This window comes from Haliotis rubra, unplaced genomic scaffold (genome assembly GCF_003918875.1).
Source record: "Haliotis rubra isolate DU_JTF1 unplaced genomic scaffold, ASM391887v1 Scf1051, whole genome shotgun sequence".
Classification (NCBI taxonomy): Eukaryota; Metazoa; Mollusca; class Gastropoda; order Lepetellida; family Haliotidae; genus Haliotis; species Haliotis rubra.
In genome coordinates, this window is record NW_025764950.1 from 273,240 (window position 1) to 291,950 (window position 18,711).

The following is an 18,711-nucleotide window of genomic DNA, read 5'->3' on the forward strand; positions in this document are numbered from 1 at the left end:
AATAACAAAGGCAGTTGTCTGCCTTCAATCAAATTATTGTTGCTTGTAAATATCTAAAATCATAGTTTCATTTGTAAAAGAAATATCTGGACTCGAAAATCATACCAGCACTATCCCCTTTTTGCATAACTGCTGGCTGTAACAACAATATGTATATGTTATGTGTCCTTCAAGACAACGCCATAAAACCTTCATAGGGTATCATGCACTTACTGATCTGTATCGTCAAGATGAAGCGGTGATCCGAGAAGACTTATTGGACTCAGCCATTATACTCACTCTCTTTTATACAAGTGAGAAGACCCCCCTCTATGTATTCCTTGCTACTGCACTGCTACTCTCAAACAGCGTTCCTTGGATTATGTGGACGTTTCGCCCCTTTGCCAATGATGTTTATACTGTTCACACAAATGTTGGGCCTTACTATGCCGTTTTTAACTATTTAAGCTTAACATATCTAAAGGAAATTAAATTGTATGATAAGATCTAGATTTTGAATTTTGAATGTCATTTTTTACTGATTATTGTGATAATGGATAACCTGATGTTTTAAGCTACGAATATGTGTAATACTCCTGAAGATTTACTCATTCACTGGCATACAGAAGAAATGCGTGATCACGGAGTTTTGATACGACTTCGTTTGTGTTATTAATGGGAGCAAACTATATTGACAATTCCTACTCAAACATTTTGGCTTAACAATTGTTATCCACATCTATTGCAATTATCAAAAAAACATGATTTGGTTTGGTACTCAACATGAAAATAGATTACTAAATCACATCATCATTGCTGCAAAGAGACATATTCACTTATGCAGTATTAAAAATATGCTTCCAAATCTAACTATATATATAAAAACTCTAAAAGAAATATTCTTTGTGGAAAAACATATATCAGCAAAAAATAATAAAATAAATAATTCCCATCATAAATGGAGCCTTTTCTCCCCAGTATTTAGATGACTCAAACTGTATTGACGTGCACCTGACATTATCTGTACAGTATCTATTTAATGAATTATGCATGTTTATAAATATATTAATACAAAAATATCTCACCTGTACATCTGTGCATTATCTATCTAATGAATTATGCATATTTATAAATATATTGAAACAAAAATATCTCACCTGTACATCATGTAGCCGTATTACTTTAAGCCTTCGTATCACGGCTTGGAACCAATAAAAAAAACACACAAAAAACCAACTATATTGACAATTGCAAGTGTGTTAATGTATTCAAAACGCTATAAAGCAAATAAAGTTGTCTTAGAAAATCTGTTAGTGATATATTTTAGAATAGCATGGACAGTGGGTTTTAAACAATGCAACGATTCAAAACTCATGTACAAACATCACAGTGTGAAGGTCATACAATCTGTCTGTCTGAAGGTCATACACTAACATGGAAATATATTAGTGCCACAGTCTAAAAAGTTCATAACACAGAAACAACTGCATAGATGACAGTTTACTTCCACATCGATGATACCTGCATCTAGGTAGGAAACACCTACATATACTCGGATGTACTAAAATTATAAGTTGTTCACTGATCACGAGGGGTACATGGGTTGAGTACACTAACCCATGTGCCCAAGGGACTAGTGAACAACGTATTTATCATACCGAACATCTCAATGTTAATTTTGAACTGTTTGAAGCACGGGTATTGGAGTATAATAAGGAGTACCAGAGAAAGTTAGCCAATACCGACAAGGACAGACAAGAAAAACACATTTAGGGTTATCTCCCTTCCATTGATTTGCATTCGCAAAATATCGGTATTTTCCAAACATCATACGGGGCTCAATTATTCGAGATAAATTTTTACTAACACGAAGAAACAAATTCCCCCTCTTCGGCATCTCCAGCGGGTAACGTAGAAACTGTCTACTAGCTTGTAAGCGGGGTACATTGAAAATAATAGAAAAGCGCTCAGCCAGTTGGAAAACGACATATAAGTGTGGGGTAAGATAACTATGAATATATATGTTCATAACAAGCACAATGGATTTAAATCAATCCTGGAAGCTTTACATTCGTAATGTGTTTTCTCAAGTGTTTATCCACAAAACTCATGTACAAACATCACAGTGTGAAATTCATACAATGATATGGACATATTAGTGACAAAGTCTAATAGGGTTACATAAAAGCGACCCGGAACTACATTGATAACAATTTCCTTCTACATACTGATACCTTCATCTATGTAGAAAAGACCATCATCTACGAGAATGTACTAACATCTACGAATAAATACTGACGTTTACCAAGATGATACTGACATTGACGTTTGTGATATAACAGACGTAACGAATCGGATCTTCATGTGTCCAAATCTTAACATCAAAGGCGGCAATTGCACATGAATCGTTGGACATGGAGACCAATCCATTGATCAGTCAAAATCAGGTTCCTGCTTCATGTTTCCTCGGTAGATTTCAAGAGGCAATTGGTTTTAGCTGCTTATGTCCACTGTTTGCATATATTCAGAGCAGGAGAGAAACCAATGCATAACAGTCAAATTGTATTGTACCACAATGCAATGCACTTACAGATTTTCTACACACTGAGTGTTGTAGCTCTTACCAGGTTGCAATAAAACTATTAAAGATAAAACAATAAGGTGAAATTTATAAGTAACCATACATTTTGTACACAAAAGAAATATAATTCATACATCAAACAAAGTATATTATATTGAAGAATCAAGCCAATTTTTTTAAATATTTTGTCAGCAAAATTCCAGCCATGTCACTGCAGGGGACGCCGGAAATGGGCTTCACACGGTGTACCCCTGTTGGGAAGCAAACCCATGTGATGGGGGTGACGAGTGAACGCTGTAACCACTAGGCTACCCCCATCGCCTCATAAGCATGTATATATGAATCAGTATCTAATGGTGATGACAAAAGTGACTGGATTGTCTGGTCCAGACTCGATTTGTTTAGAAACAACATCGCAAATACACAATGATACAAATCTACCGTATACGCACGATAGAGTCAAAATTGTACAATCAACTCATGATGTCTGGTGAGGTGAGGTGAAATGGGGTTTAACGTCGCACTTAAAGATTACTTATCAAAACTACTCATTTCGATCTCTAATTAACTTAAATCGACCTTCTTGACAACAGTGCAAAATTCTCACCCGCAAACGAAATTTCAACCAATCAGAGCGGTGCGTCTCTGTGACGTCATAAGAGGAATAGATATAAGGGCCCATGCAGAATTCATGTACATTTCAGGGGGTAAATTATTTTGCTTACAGGTTTGTATAAACCTGAAATCGCGAGAATTGTTATGAAAAATGAAAGCTGTATGTTCTCACAATCTACTGTCATTTATTTCTGTCTCCTACTTTGCCTAGTTTCCGAGTTACAACATTTTTTCATAGACGATTCTGTCAAAATCGTTCGGCGTCGCTAGGCCTTATTTGTTCTAGCCAGACGCTAGTCATAGCGAAAATGATGATCAGACTCGCTCATCACGGTTACGGTTAATTTCTTCAACCTACACAGTACGACATTAAGAAGGGTGGATGCCCATCAGATGCAGTTAGTTCAAAATATCCTCGGTAGTTCTTGTCTGATTTTAATAAAGTATCAAAGCACAGTGGGCTTTTTCAGGTTTTCTAATGCCTGGATGATATAATGACTGATCCAAATTGATCCCATTTCTGTGTTTTTTTACCTCGATATTTAATCATGTCGAGTAAAAATATGACGTCTATTACGTATAATATTAAAAATTGACATTGATCTCTTTGAATCCGTAAACTAAACAACCCTACATTGCCATTGCTAGAAAATCTGAAAATTTACTTAGGTAAATAGGTACATACAGTTTTAGCACACAGCAAATGCTTATATGTATTTCTTATGCAACAATGAAGTTCTGTTTGTATTCTCAAAATAGCGTCGGCCCATAACCTTTCACATGCAATTAAAAATACTCCTTTGTTGTAACCTGTGTTAGGTGGTGTTAACCTTCACGTTATTCGTCATCATTCACTTGATGGTCAGTTAATGAATTTATAACAGGTATAATTAGTGGTAACACTCCTTAGAGTAACCGACAAAGGTTCCCATTTGGCATTTCGTGTGTGTGGAGTAAATACTCAACATTATAAACATCGATCAAAGGATTAACCGATAACACGCTGATTGATTAATTACTTTTATCTTACACAGCGGATTTGTCAAAAGGTAGTGTTTGTGTATGTAGATTTACTAATCTATACCGAATACACTCTGTCGTGTCTGTGTCTGCGAAAAAAACGTCCTTCTTTCAAAGGATAAACCGCCAATACATTGATTGATTGCTCATTATTGGCTAACAACTAAATTATTTTTTTTAAAGAATGGCGGACATTATGCAATCAGTTGCCAGGTGTGCTATCTTGGGTGACCAATGAGACTATACGCGAATGTGAAATACCTGAAACGATATGTCACTTTTTCGTATATGAGACTGTTAAAAGCCACATCACTTGGAACAGCTGCAGATGAATGGCATATCACTCGTTTTTGTGGATATTGATGGATACATTCCTTGAACAAGGTAATAGCCTGAAATTGTTCCTATAACTTAAATCGGTTTTAATTTTAATATTTGCGTTTTGTTTCTATTCATTTGTCGTAGCATTCAACAGAATCATTGTTTTCGTCGTGAAGTGTAATGAGACAGACAACATACACTAGGGCGTGTGTGCGAATTATGATTCACATTGGCAAACTATAAAACGTCTAGAAATTACAGTCCTGTTATAAATTCAAGTATCAGCAGATCGTCTGCTTTTTATTTAGTTTCACAATGCATACAAGTATGATAATAAACTAATTAGGATTATAAGACCAAATATAAAGACGTACATTGACTAGTATCTACATACTGGTAAGTGGACAGTAACCACATGAATGTAGCAAGAAATTTATCGCGCAGTATTATGACTTCGACCCCCACCTCGCTTCCGTGGAAGAAATCGTTATGTTATAAGTTGTGTCATGCAAAATCCTTTTGGTCATGATTCAATTAATATTTAACTACGAGTAGAAAGTAATTTTGATTTTCTAACTTGATGATAACAGACCATAATCTCATTAATTCTAACAGACTTTAGCCTGTGACTTTACGAGTTTAAAAAATGGCAGCGGCCTGTCGCGAACATCCGCCAGTCTGAGGATAAATGCTATTTAGGTTTGTTTTCACCGAGTTACAAAATCAAAACTACTTTCTACCGGTAGTAAAATATGTATTTGATTGATGGCCAAAAGGATTTTGCATGACATAGCGTATAACATAGCAATTTCTTTCGTGGAAGCGAGGTGGGTGTCAACATAATTCTACTTACAGTATTATTGTTACTTCGACCACAACCTTGCTTCCGAGGAAGAAATCATTATGTTACAAGTTGTGTCATGGAAAATCTTTATGGTCATCAATGTTATACATATTTTACTACAACTAGTAAGTAATTTTGATTCTTTAACTTCCTTACAGCAATCTGAACACAAGTAAGATATCGTTTCAGGCTTCCACAACGCTCGCTTCACACCAATTTAGCACGAACTGCGGGGTCTTGTGGAAATCTCTGCATGGTGACACCATCATCCAACCCCTAGGAGCAACTGACGACAATGTAACGATTCAGCATGTCTTCGATGATGTCGAGAAATCATCAAAATGACAAGCTTGCTACACACTTTATATACAACTAACTGAAAATCTTTCCTCATATGACGTCACTGCAGTGGTCTGGCGACAGAGTTACGTAACTTTTCTGTGGTTTCGTTGGCGGGCGAGAGTGAAGCAGGCGACTTTTTGGCAACGTTTAATCGCTCGGTAGTACTTAACCACAAAATATCTAAGAATGAATTTGGTGTTCTGCACAGGACTAACCACAAATTATTCATATGTAATAGTTAAAAAAGTGTATTTGTTCTTTAAGAATATTTCGCTCATATGACCACATGCATGCGTTTGTATGTTTGGCTGCTTGTGCTAGCCCAGACTTTAGCTGTTTTTTTAGCGCTAGCTCACTGAGGTACCATGCCACAGTTAAGCTCACATACTTCACTCAGACACATTATACTGACTCCGAGCCGACCAGTCCTTGTTGTACCCCTTAATGCCAAGCATCAGGCCGGGAACAACAAGTACAATATTTTAACATATTTTAGTATGACGCCGCCTGGTATCGAACCCGCGACGTTCCGCTCTCACCACTACACCACAGAGACGGTTTCATGATGTCAAGTCCAGTCCAGTTGTATGCTTCTCTCGATTGTAATACAGTCTGATGTACGCCTCTTTGTGGTAGTGTTACCCGAGCCGGTGACACTGCTGCAAACAGACGTATGTTAGACCGTATTACCCGAGGGAGAAGCATTCAACGTATTTATCTTACCGCCATGTTTAATGTACAAAATATCATTTTATTTTATTTTGAAGATCGATATGATCACTATGGACTATATGACATGTAAACAAAATGGCGTCTGCCTCTCGTCTGGATTTTTCATATCAGTGAAACATATTCTGACAAGATTAAAACTGCTGTAAAATTAGTTTATTATGTTTAAGTTGAGTGTGCAAACGATTCAATGTGTAAAATAGTTTAAATAAAGCAGTGAAAGTCGGTCAACTAAATGTGTACATAATGATCTAAAAAACAGCTAATCGAAATGTTTTCAAACACCGTGTACTGCATGCGTCATATCATGACGTCATACAATTGTTAGCGATACAGCTTCTCGGCGGAGTGTTTGGCGGTTACCGTTGCAGCGGGTAATAGTTTTTCAGTTTTCACCCTCCCAGGTGTTGACCAATGAAATTTATTTTCCATGAAGATAAGGTAAAAATATAGTTGCGGGCAACGATGAGGTCTCCTTGGCTTTACTTTCTATCTATTGTATCTGAGGGCTAGATATCATCGTCCAAAACGTGTTTTGACAGGCGAACGGATCTTCCAAATACAGCCGGGGTCACGGGGGTGATGTACCTTTTAAGTAGTTCCGGAGAAGAAATAGTTCCCTCTTTAAAAGGCTATATCTCAGTTGTTCGTGGGTCTACGTTCAAAACACTCAGTGTTCTGGAATCGCCAGGACATCATCTACCATACTGGCAATTTGCACATTTTGGGAGCAAACTACTCAGAAAAGCTGAAATCAAAAATCACTGCCAAACGGTACGTTTTAGCGACTTGACCCGTCCGGGCAAAATAGTTGGGTATTCGATTGTGCATCTGTACAAGAAATTTGGAAGTGTCGGAACAATTAGTTCTTGAGATATTTGCTGTCAAACGTTGAAATTCTGGAATTAATTCTGAATTATCGCCCCTTTGCTATTGGGCCAAGAGCCTAGAGATTTTTAAGGGGAATATCTACACATCGGTGCGCGTGATTTTTGTAAGTTATGCATTGGTTTAGGAGTTCGGTTTGGTATAAAAATCGGCGGAATAATAAATTATAATAATAATAATCCGAACGATTACAATAGGTCTCCTGCCTAGAGGCAAGAAGCCCGTATTATTTACAGACCACCACCACATAGCTGTAATATTGCAGATTGCAATGTTAAACAAACAAGGAAGCAAGTAACAACAGGTGTGTGTGTGAGCCAAGGCAATATGGCACTTTCAAAGAATATGTGGTACATGTCAAAATAGAGAAATTCAATAGTCACCAGTTCCGTCACTGATGTTGTTAAAGTTAGAAATGTCTTCCTCTTTTCTAAATTAACACATTTCCTGGGAACTTAAAAGTTGTTGTCTCCGTCAAACAACTTATGACACTCACCGAACTGAATTGTCTGCCTCACAGTTTCAATGTGTGTCTGTGGGTGTTAAAGTAAAACAAAACAGTGATGAACGAATGAACAGTGATGCACGAATCATGTAAAATCAGTGAAACTATACTCTTTCACTTAACCTTTGTTGGCTGTTATGTTAAGCTACCATGGAAGCTTACTAGCAAGCCATCCACTAAAATTCTGCAAGTAACTTGTGTCGCCATGTTCAACCTTTTCTCGTTTGAGTTTACGATCCTGTTCAAGTCGCAGCTCTTCTTTCCTATACCTATATTACTCTTCCAACTGCTTCATCCCAATACATAACACTCTCAGAACGTCCCTCCTGCTGTCGTCAACAGTACCACTTGTTCTACCTGTCGTTTCCTTTTCACTTCTTCCATTGTCCATCAGGTGCATAAAGATAAACACACACACATCATTTTATATTACCTAAAATTACATTTCCCACAAATCTTTTATTAAACATTTTCATTTAAAAGTTACTGAATTATGAGATAATAGTTACTATTAATAATTGTATAAACATGAACAATATAGGAAACATATAGAAAATTCTAGAACTTGCTGTATGATAATAATGAACGAAGGTGGAACACACAGCAACTGGTATTGAAGTATGGCAGTAGCTGTTATGACCGCCAGCGATCTTGACGGACAATAGGTGATAGATGGAATGTTTCAAAGTTGACGTTTTTCATTCACTCATTTAGCAGACATCTTTCATAAATGTTACTTGACAGGAAATGTTTCTGTTGCTTGTTTTTTAACTTTATACTTGCGTGTACATGTCAGTGTTACTGACCAAAAAAACGTGAAGGTGGGGGTTAGAATTGGCCTTCAGTAACCCATGCTTGTCGTAAGAGGCGACTAACGAGATCGGGAGGTCAGGCTTGCTGACTTGGTTGACACATGTCATCGGTTCCCAGTTGAGTAGATCGATGCTCATGCTGTTGATCCCTGGGTTGTCTGGTCCAGACTCGATTATTTACACACTGCCGCCATATAGCTTGAATATTGGTGAGTGCGGCGTAAAACTAAACTCACATACTCACTTACTGAAAAATAAGATCTCACTGTCACTTGATATTTGCCATGTTATATAGCTTTTTCCAGCTCCAAACACACAAATTTGAAAACTTTAGAATTATTATGATCTGACATACCATAATCAGGCCTTGTTATCAAAGATAAACGTTTGCGTTGCTGTACATCTTCTTCCTTGTGACACCCTGGAACAAATCGTACATTCTTTCTAGCCAAACCTTCGCTACATAATGAGTTGATCTGAGAAAAAATCCATCTTTAATCACTGACTAGAAACTATTCTTGGACACATTTTCTTTTGAATTAGCATATATGCTATGATTCTTTTGATAATCATGTCCAACCTTGCAAGTTCTCAAAAGATACCTGTAGTTCTGTTTCTTGTATTCAACACAGCTTCCACACAAAAATGAAAAGTTAAAAGTAAAGGTGTAAGTGAGGAGTTTGTATTTGTTTGATTTTCATTGGGTGATCATACTAATATCTTGCAGACTTTTATCAATGCTTCTATGACAAGTAATATCGTCAGCTCTGTGAGGTCATGGTATAGTTGCGTTCCTGTATAGCTTCTACATTCAGTCCACTTGACTAAATCATTAATAAAAAGGGAGAATAACAATGGCGTGGGGATACAGCCCTGTCTTAACCAAGTCGTACAATGGAATATTTTAGAATATACATGACTTTTTGCGCATGCTACACTGCCGTAAACTGCACGTAAAGCACAAAGTGCCCAACCAGAAAGAACAATTGTCTTAAGAAAGACGAGGAGGTTTCTATCGCCTGAATCGAAAGTCGTTTTTCATTGTTATTTGATACATTTGCCCTTTCAAGCTTTTTTTTCCAGCTGTAAACACAGACATGGTTCACCAGACTGCTGCCACACAGCTGGAATATTGCTGAGTAAACTAAACTCACTCACTCGCTCACAAATGGTTCGTGTGTACATGTCAGTCTTAATGAAAGTAGGTTGCCACTTGATACACCTATTAGAATTATTCTGATCTTACATACCAATATTCAACATTGTCTTTGAAAGGGTCACATCATGGTACGTTTGTTGCACATATTCAACTTCAAGCGATCCTGGAACAAAAGGTATATTCTCTCAGGCAACATAGTGAGTATAAGTTGATCTGAAGAAAATTCCATATACAGTCACAAACTAGGAACTATTCTAAGGCTTTTTAACTTCTGAATTAGCAAAAATGTTCTGATTTATTTTATTCTTTAATGGGTATCATGTCTGCTTCCTTGCAAATCTTAATCCCCCCAACTATCCTGGAAACTGACATATTCGATTAGCAAAACCTGTTATAAATCGTTTGTTGATAGTGTCTTACATTGCCGTTTGTAAATATAAGTAACATAAAATTTAATCATACAGACATCTCTCTTAAGCAGTACGTAAAGCTGTTCTCAGTTCTAAACTTTGCATGATCAGATGTACACTTCTCAGATACCGTTGTTGCATTCAAAATTGCATTCCCGTAATGTTTCAGGTCAACAACTGACTGGCATATGGTTAGGATGGGAGCCACTGGTGGGGCAGGATACGCTCACCTTCTCGCGAACACCTGGTATCTACACTATTGCACAGTGATTCATAAAGATATGCTCCATGTATTATAGTGTCATTCACTGGATTGTCTGGTCCAGATTCGACTGTTCACACTTTTTTAACTCTTGGTTTTTTTGTTTAACGCTGCACTCAGCAATATTCCAGCTATATTACTGCCGTCTGTAGATAATCGAGTGTGGATCACACAATCCAGCGATCAACAGCATGAGAATCGTGACCTTCAACTCTATATATGGGTTAGTGCATATCTGTCAAGATACAGAACTGTTTATGAGTCACATAACATAACGTTTCATCACTAACGAACTCTGTTGCTGCCACAGAAGAGAGAAAAGCACGGACAACATGTTTATACTTCTCATTGTTCATGCTCAAGGGATCAGGAATAGAGAGGCGAGATCGTTCCTTCTCTATCCTTGCTAGAGATGACTCAAATGATTCCTCCGACATGAACTCCTTCTCGTGCACTAAGCCATATATAGAGTTGAAGGTAACGGTGGTAAACGTACGAACGTTCTTTGTAACTTCTTTCGAGACAGCAGAGTTGTATCTTTGAGTCTGAAGTTTCATATTTTCAGACATGTCTGTCACAACCGAAATAATAGCTGCTGGACTTCCCTGTCTGATCAAACACACGTCCATAATAACCTCATGCACTTCATGTCCATATTAGTAGTAACAGGGAGAGACTTTGCAATGTATGAAAGGACAGCATTGCCCCTTTCTGAAAGCTCTTTGAGTCTTCTCTTCAAATTGGCATAAGCCTTTGCTTCTGGAAAACTCTTTGGAAATAATTTGATTTCTTTTTAGCCTGTCAATGCAACGGCATGTTTCATGAATAGTGATATTTAAATGTGTGGAAAACAAATGACACAGAATCAGGGACGAATGCAACCAGTGAAAACATAAAAGCCTTATCACAAACCAAACTTTTGTTCTTTCCCTCCACGGGCACTACAGTGTTAGAACAAATTTCTAACCCAAGCACTCACCTTCTTGCAAAAGCACGGCTTCAATATCCGGCAGACTTTTCTCAATCTGCATGCAGGGAGTCCTCCTCTGATACAGGCCCCTTGTGTCTACCATCTCGTCAGGAAGTTTTGTTAGGTTTTCTGTAAGCATACCATTGAAACATAACATAAACATTCACAATAGGCAATACAAATATTTGGCTGCAGCAATGAAAGTCAAGGTCTTTATTGAATGTCATCCCACTCAAGAATGTCTGGATTATTATCCCCCGCCGCGCGTTTAGCGCGCCTCAAGAACCATTTACTGGATTTTCTTCATATTTGACCCTATGCTTTATCCAGATAAGGCGCAGGGCCCAGTCGATTGTGGTGACCTTCACGTAATTGTCAAGGTCACAGAGACAATTTGAAGATTTCTGTATGTTAACCTGCATGTTAAGATGGTTAGCGAGATCTCAAGAACCATTTACTGGATGTTTTTCATATTTGACACCAAGCCGTGTCTAATCAAGGTGCAGGGCCCAGTCAATTTTGGTGACCTTCACTTAATTTTCAAGGTCACTGCGACACTTTGAAGATTTCAGCATGTTAACCTGAATTCACTGGATTTTCTTCACAGACTTTCAAGACTTTCCTTGAATGTTTTTGAATAAGCAATTTCTTTAGTACCACTTTTGCATATTTCATTCACTATGACATTCATGTCAAGGTCAAAGTCAGTCTTCAAAATATTTGTGTGTTTGAACAACTAAGGAGCAAGATAAGAAGAGAGGTTGACTAGTCGTGTTTTTGCTGACATCTAAACTTTTATTACTTTTTAAGTTTGATTTGATAATTTGCGGCGGGGGATTATGTCACCTTAGTGACAATGCTTGTTATCAATTGTCCAGTTTCTGGAACTGTTGCCTAACAAATCTTTTCTTCAAGTGTCAAACAGATCTCCTCGCAGTGGGCCACAGCTTACAACACAAATTGTTCTGTTGCACATTCTAATTTCTGGTCTTTTTTCTCCTTTTACGTACGTTTCGTTTTTTTTCCGTATGTTAGTTTGTTTTAAAACCTCTGTTTAAGACTACATGGTCTTATCGGGTTTCGTTTTGGGAGGGAATCTCCCAAATGCGTGTAAAAGAGTCAAAAACGTATGGCTTGCATACAGTAAGTAGTACATTTGAATGATTAGAAAAGTTTTTGATTGTGTATAAATGCATGAAATACAATTTGCCCATCCAAATATGCTCAATATTGGTTTATTATTGTGTGACCTTCACCCTTGCTTGTATCGATTTAGGTATGCGTTGATATCGCATTTCAGTTTCATAGCAATTATACGTAAACAACTTTATCAGGTTGGTGTAAACAGTGGCAAATGTATTAGTAACAAGGGAATGTAATATTTAATGCAACTGAGTAATTTCTTAATTGGTATGCGCTCCATTTGTTCGACATGCTGGTTTGAAGCGTCCATAAAAGAGTTGTAATTTATACATTGTCTATTACATGTAGATTTAAGCGCTAAAAGGTGGTTATCTATGAGGAATACGACCTTTGTTATGTAGAAGAGATTTACGGATTTTTTTATTGTTTTACAGTTTTTTACCCGCTCTAAGGAATAAAGTTGAAGATTCCAATGCAATATGTGTTAAGTTGCTGTTATAATATCTCGCCTGAGATTGGCACAGTACACAACTATGTAAATACAATATTTAGGGGGTCATTCTCATCTTACATTGCTGCGGGGTTGCCATTGAGATAAATAGCCATTAATACAAGTGACATTTTCTGAATGTTGAGAAATGTTGATAAACTTAAAAGATATCTTTTCAGAAGGTCACTAAATCAAATTGCCCTTATGGAAAGAATTACGTCACTCACAAAACTAATATTCCACAGCTATGCACCTACTACAGTGCTTCACTATACGTCGCAATTGTAATGTTTTATGAATGTAGCTTCATGTTAGTTTTCAGTATCGCCAACGGCGGTCTCGATAAACAATCTGGAATTAGTACCTAGTTATGTCAACACCACATACACACATTAAGCATCCCCTGTTTTAGGACATCATCAGAAAGATGTCGAAACTTTCATACTTTTGGTCGGGCAGCAATGCCTGATTATCGGATGGAAGGCTGACTACAGAAATACAACAAAGTGTAGACAATATGTTAATTTGCTTTGACATTGTTGTTCTGCTTTTGTGTTTATTGTATATCTTTGTTTGTGTGTTTTGTTTTTTTTGTTTCGTTTTTCTTGGTTCTTTGTTTTCTTGTTTGGTTTTGTTCTAAGACATTTTTGTGTTTTTTTTGCCAAGGATTTCGTATTTTTTTCGCTGTTCGTTTTTGTTTTGTTTTGTTATGTCCGATGCAATTCCCTATTTTGACTTGAACCATATGTTATGTTTCAGGTGAACAACTGACTGGTAAAATATTAGAATTTTAGATTTTACATATCACAATCAAACATTGTCTTTGAACGGGCCATAAAATGTTCGTTTTTTTGCACATTTTCATCCTCAGGCGATCCTGGAACAAAATTTACATTCTCTCTAGCCAAACCTATGCTATAGAGTGAGTATAAGTTGATCTGAAGAAAATTCCATCTACAATCACAAACTAGGAACTATTCTAAGGCTTTTTTACTTTTGAATTAGCAAATATGTTCTGATTTATTTTTTCCTTTAATGGGTAACATGTCTGCTTCCTTGCAAATCTTAATCCCCCAACTATCCTGGAAACTGACATATTCGATTAGCAAAACCTGTCAAAGTCGTTTGTTGATAGTGTCTTACATTGCCGTTTGTAAATATAAGTAACATAAAATTTAATCATACAGACATCTCTCTTAAGCAATATGTAAATCTGTTCTCAGTTCTAAACTTTGCATGATCAGATATAAACTTCTCAGATACACTTGTCGCATTCCAAATTGGATGCACCAGTGACAAAACTTATGTCCGATGCAATTCCCTATTTTGACTTGAACCATACGTTCCCGTAATGTTTCAGGTGAACAACTGACTGGCATATGGTTAGGATGGGTGCCACTGGTGGGGCAGGATACGTTCACCTTCTCGCGAACACCTGGTATCAACACTATTGCACTTTGATTAATGAAGATATGCTCCATCTCTTATAGTGACATTCACTGGATTGTCTGGTCCAGACTCGACTGTTCACACTTTTTTAACTCTTGGTTTTTTTGTTTAACGCTGCACTCAGCAATATCCCAGCTATATTACTGCCGTCTGTAAATAATCGAGTCTGGATCACACAATCCAGCGATCAACAGCATGAGAATCGATTTACACAACTGGCACTTAGCAAACAGAGTTGAAGCAAGCTGCTTACAACTACCTTTGTGTCTATGGAAAACCCAGCGCCTTTGTGCAGCGGCCAACAGCTGGGGAAGGTGTGGAACCTGAGATGAGCAATGTTCTCCACCTTCATATATAACAAGGCAAAGGAAACCGTTTCCTTCAGCTGCCAGATCTTCTTGTCCAAGGTCGCTGAAAGTCTTGCAAACAATTTTGTGATTTCTGTAAGAAAAAATATAGGTATTCATATTACGGCATCTCTGTCTACCCTTGTAGTTTACACTAAATATTAATAAGTCCACATGGTCTCTAGTATGGTGATCTACTGTCAGTGGTTGACAATCTTTATTGTATTGTCATGTATAGTTAAGATATTTTAGATTTGATTGCTAGTTTTAAATATATTTCTGTGATAATTTAGTTTTTTTACTGTCCCTTGCCGACAGGTAAGTATACTAGCTAACTTCATAAATTTACAGCTTCCTTAGTCACTATATTGTTGAAATACTGCCGATGTAACTTTAAATTTTAATTCACTCACTCACACTAAACATAGTATTTATATTTTATCGCCCAAAGGAAGGGATGGGGACATGCATTGAATTAATTAACTTTCAAAATTGTCTAATTAGATATGTATGTCCTAGACATCTTTTAGAATGTGGTAGGGGTGTCGCGATACGCGAATGTATCGATGCATCGATACATTTTTACTGACGATACGATACGCGATACATGCTTGCGTGTATCGATTCCTATTTTAAAACTTTATCGATTCAAATTTTTCTGCTATATCCATCTCCTACAAAGTCTTGATACTAAAATTATACGAGACAGCTCCGATAAATAGATGTAGCTAGCATTACTTAAAAAATAGGTTGGAAACTAAAAGCTTTTGTGATTGGCTAGACTATTTTGACGGACCAATCAGCGAACGCGTACGTTGCCGGTAAGGTATTGCTATGAAAAGGTGCGAAAAGTATGTATCGCGATACGTATCGTATCGTGACCTTAAAATCGTGATACGTATCGTATCGTGAGATTGGTGTATCGTGACACCCCTAGAATGTGGACCAACTCGCTTTGCAACCAGGACAACAAAGGTTGTCAGAATATTTTCCTGATAGTGACCCTTCCTTCCACAATATGGATCCAGGTTCCTTCAATAATTACACCATGGATCCGGGTTCCTTAAATAATTACACCATAATCGATCCACAATCAAATCTGACAGTGAGGTCTCCAATTCATTTTGATGTTGCCTGAGACGACTACGTCAGTCCAGGTAGTGCACAAAGAATCTGGACTGGACTGGAAAATCACACTGGACCAAGTTACCCCAGTTTTAACATTAGCGTCTGTTGGCTGTATAACGTTTGGTTGGAGAGTTGATTAACGCCCCACTCAACAATATTCCAGCTGTATCGCAGCGGTCTGTAAGTAGTCAAATGTGGACCAGACAATCCAGTGATCAACAGCATGAACATAAATTGGGATTCGCGCCTGACCATCCGATCCGTTAGTCGACTCTTACGACATGCATGGGTTAATGAAGACCAGCTAATTGCAGTCGATGTTCTACAAGACTTGGCAGATATATCAGACAGATCTTGAAGTGGTGCCTTTTGGTATTTGCAGATTTTTGGCATTTATAATTTTCATGATTTCCATGGAAACGATTTGGACTTCGTCTAAAATATATCAAGTTGGACTTTAAGTAACTGTCAGAAGATTTGTTCTTTCAAATTTGTTGGGGCCGGAGGGATTTGTCATCTTCTGATGACTCTTGATATTTCCGTTTTGAGCTTGATTTCGTAGAGCCTGATCTCTGATCAGTCAATGTTGTTCTGCAACTTGCTGCTAACAGACAGTGGCCACTGATTTCTGCCGGTATTGTGTAAGTCAATATGTTACAACATTTAAGGCATCAATTAAGCTTTAAAAAAGTTTTATGGTAGACATGTGGAGCTCTAACGTTTTTGAGCATTGAAAGCATGGCGGCTGGTAGTATGGGCAAAGGTCAAGGTCGAATGTCGTCACTCTCAATAGTGACGTCATCTGTTTTGTTCTATGACGTTTCCATATTTGTAAAAAGTGGGTCAATGACCTCTGTTGTTTGTTGTTAGCAGTAAAAGCTATAAAACCGATATCATTGTTTGTTTGAATTATTTTCAAGATTCTATCCATTTTAGCTGTAATAACGGTAACGCTATTCTTCAGGGCGTTATCATTAGCAGAAGCCCTTGGTCTTTTCAACTTTTAATGTTCTTTTCTTTTATGAAAGACCTCCGGCTTCTCATCCTTATAGTATCAATCACTGCAGTGTCTGATGCACACTCGATTGTTTACAAACAACATCATACATCGTTGTTTACAGGTTGCGTTATAGAGCAGTAATACTGCTCAATGCGGCATCAAGTGAACGCATACTCACAATATAGTGTGAATTGTACACAACAGTGTAATGGGTTTTGTCGTTTCAGTTAACATCGATAATTCATTATCCCCATTCTTCTCAGAATATATATATATATATATATGCGTGTGTGTGTGTGTGATTGTAATGGTAGTATCCATACCTGTGTATTGTCGTTGACGAAATGTTCTGCTTTCAAAATAACATTTAATACGTAAGAATTGTTTTTAAACATTACCTTGCACGTTCGATCAGTTTGTCATCGTCAGAAATGAGCAATGTTCGTCCAAGTTTCTGTAAACGCTGGCATACGGTGAGAGACAGGACGCGACCACCTCTGGCAGGGACGGCATGCACATGCACATCAGTGAAATCAATGTTCCCTGTCAGGATACGGAACTGTTTGTGAGTCAAAAACCATAACGTTTCATCGTTTTCATCACTAACAAACTCTGTTGCTGCCACAGAGGAGAGGAAAGCACGGACAACATGTTTATACTTCTCATTGTTCATGCTCAAGGAATCAGGAATACAGAGGCGAGATCGTTCCTTCTCTATCCTTGCTAGAGATAACTCAAATGATTCCTTCTTCATGAGCTCCTTCTCGTGCACTAAGCCATATATAGAGTTGAAGGTCACGGTTGTAAACTTGCGAACGTTCTTTGTAACTTCTTTCGAGACAGCAGAGTTGTATCTTTGAGTCTGAAGTTTCATATTCTTAACTATACTCCTCACAAAAAAATAAGCAACAAGTATTTTCAGTGTAATATCTTTATCAATTTCGATAGCAATTTTTGCCGACATGTTACTGAAAGGTAAATATTCAAAGAATACATAACCTTTAGTGACTGTCAAATTAATTTATCTGATAACATTGACAACATAACCCGAACACAACCACACTCAGAAACAACATGCAAAATGTGTGGGATGAATGTGCACCACTCTTCACACATGCACCCTGATCATTGTAAACCTACCTGTAATCATTCCTCTGGCACAACAAGCGGGTCCTAACTTCATTTTAATGGGTGATAATGCCCGTCCATGGATGATAATGGCCGAGAATGAGTTGTTAACGATGTTGTTTAGATCAACAACATCACACATATGGACTGGCCTGCAAGGTCACTTGATCTTAATCCCATTGAACATGCTTGGGACATTATTGGAAGTCGTGTTTACGGTCTCCATGTGCACCCCCAGACTCTGGATGACCTTGAGCAGGCGTTACAGAGAATGGCAGAACATTCCACAACAGCAACTTTAAAGGCTCATTTGGTCAATGCAAAGACGTGTAGAAGCTTGCATTTGTGCTCATGGTGGTCATACGCGTTACTGAACACTGCTTCACTGTCCAAAACTGACTTGAACCTTAATGTTAACATTTTGCTCCATCAATGCAGCACATTTTGCACGACTGTTTCGCGGGTACATGCTTTTGATGATTTGTAAGTCTATTATTGCTCAATACCATTTCATTTCATTTTGTTAATCGTGTGTATACATATTTAACCCTTCTATTGCATCATTCCATGATTTGAAATTTCAATAAAT

General features: G+C 37.6%; 1 protein-coding gene and 1 long non-coding RNA gene across 2 annotated transcripts; both read right to left on the reverse strand.

Annotated features, from left to right (window-relative positions):
* Positions 1-265: 265 nt before the first annotated feature.
* Positions 266-2,436, reverse strand: LOC124276539. Its single transcript, XR_006898559.1, has 2 exons — positions 1,226-2,436; positions 266-680 (listed from the first exon to the last, which is right to left on the reverse strand). It is a non-coding gene; the product is annotated as an uncharacterized LOC124276539 (long non-coding RNA).
* Positions 2,437-7,715: 5,279 nt separating this feature from the next.
* Positions 7,716-17,868, reverse strand: LOC124276572. Its single transcript, XM_046712219.1, has 6 exons — positions 17,393-17,868; positions 14,779-14,960; positions 11,447-11,566; positions 9,887-9,958; positions 8,992-9,057; positions 7,716-8,201 (listed from the first exon to the last, which is right to left on the reverse strand). The coding sequence occupies exons 1-6, from the start codon at positions 17,866-17,868 to the stop codon at positions 8,137-8,139; spliced, it is 981 nt and encodes a 326-aa protein (XP_046568175.1). The 3' UTR covers positions 7,716-8,136.
* Between the last annotated feature and the right edge of the window lie 843 nt (positions 17,869-18,711).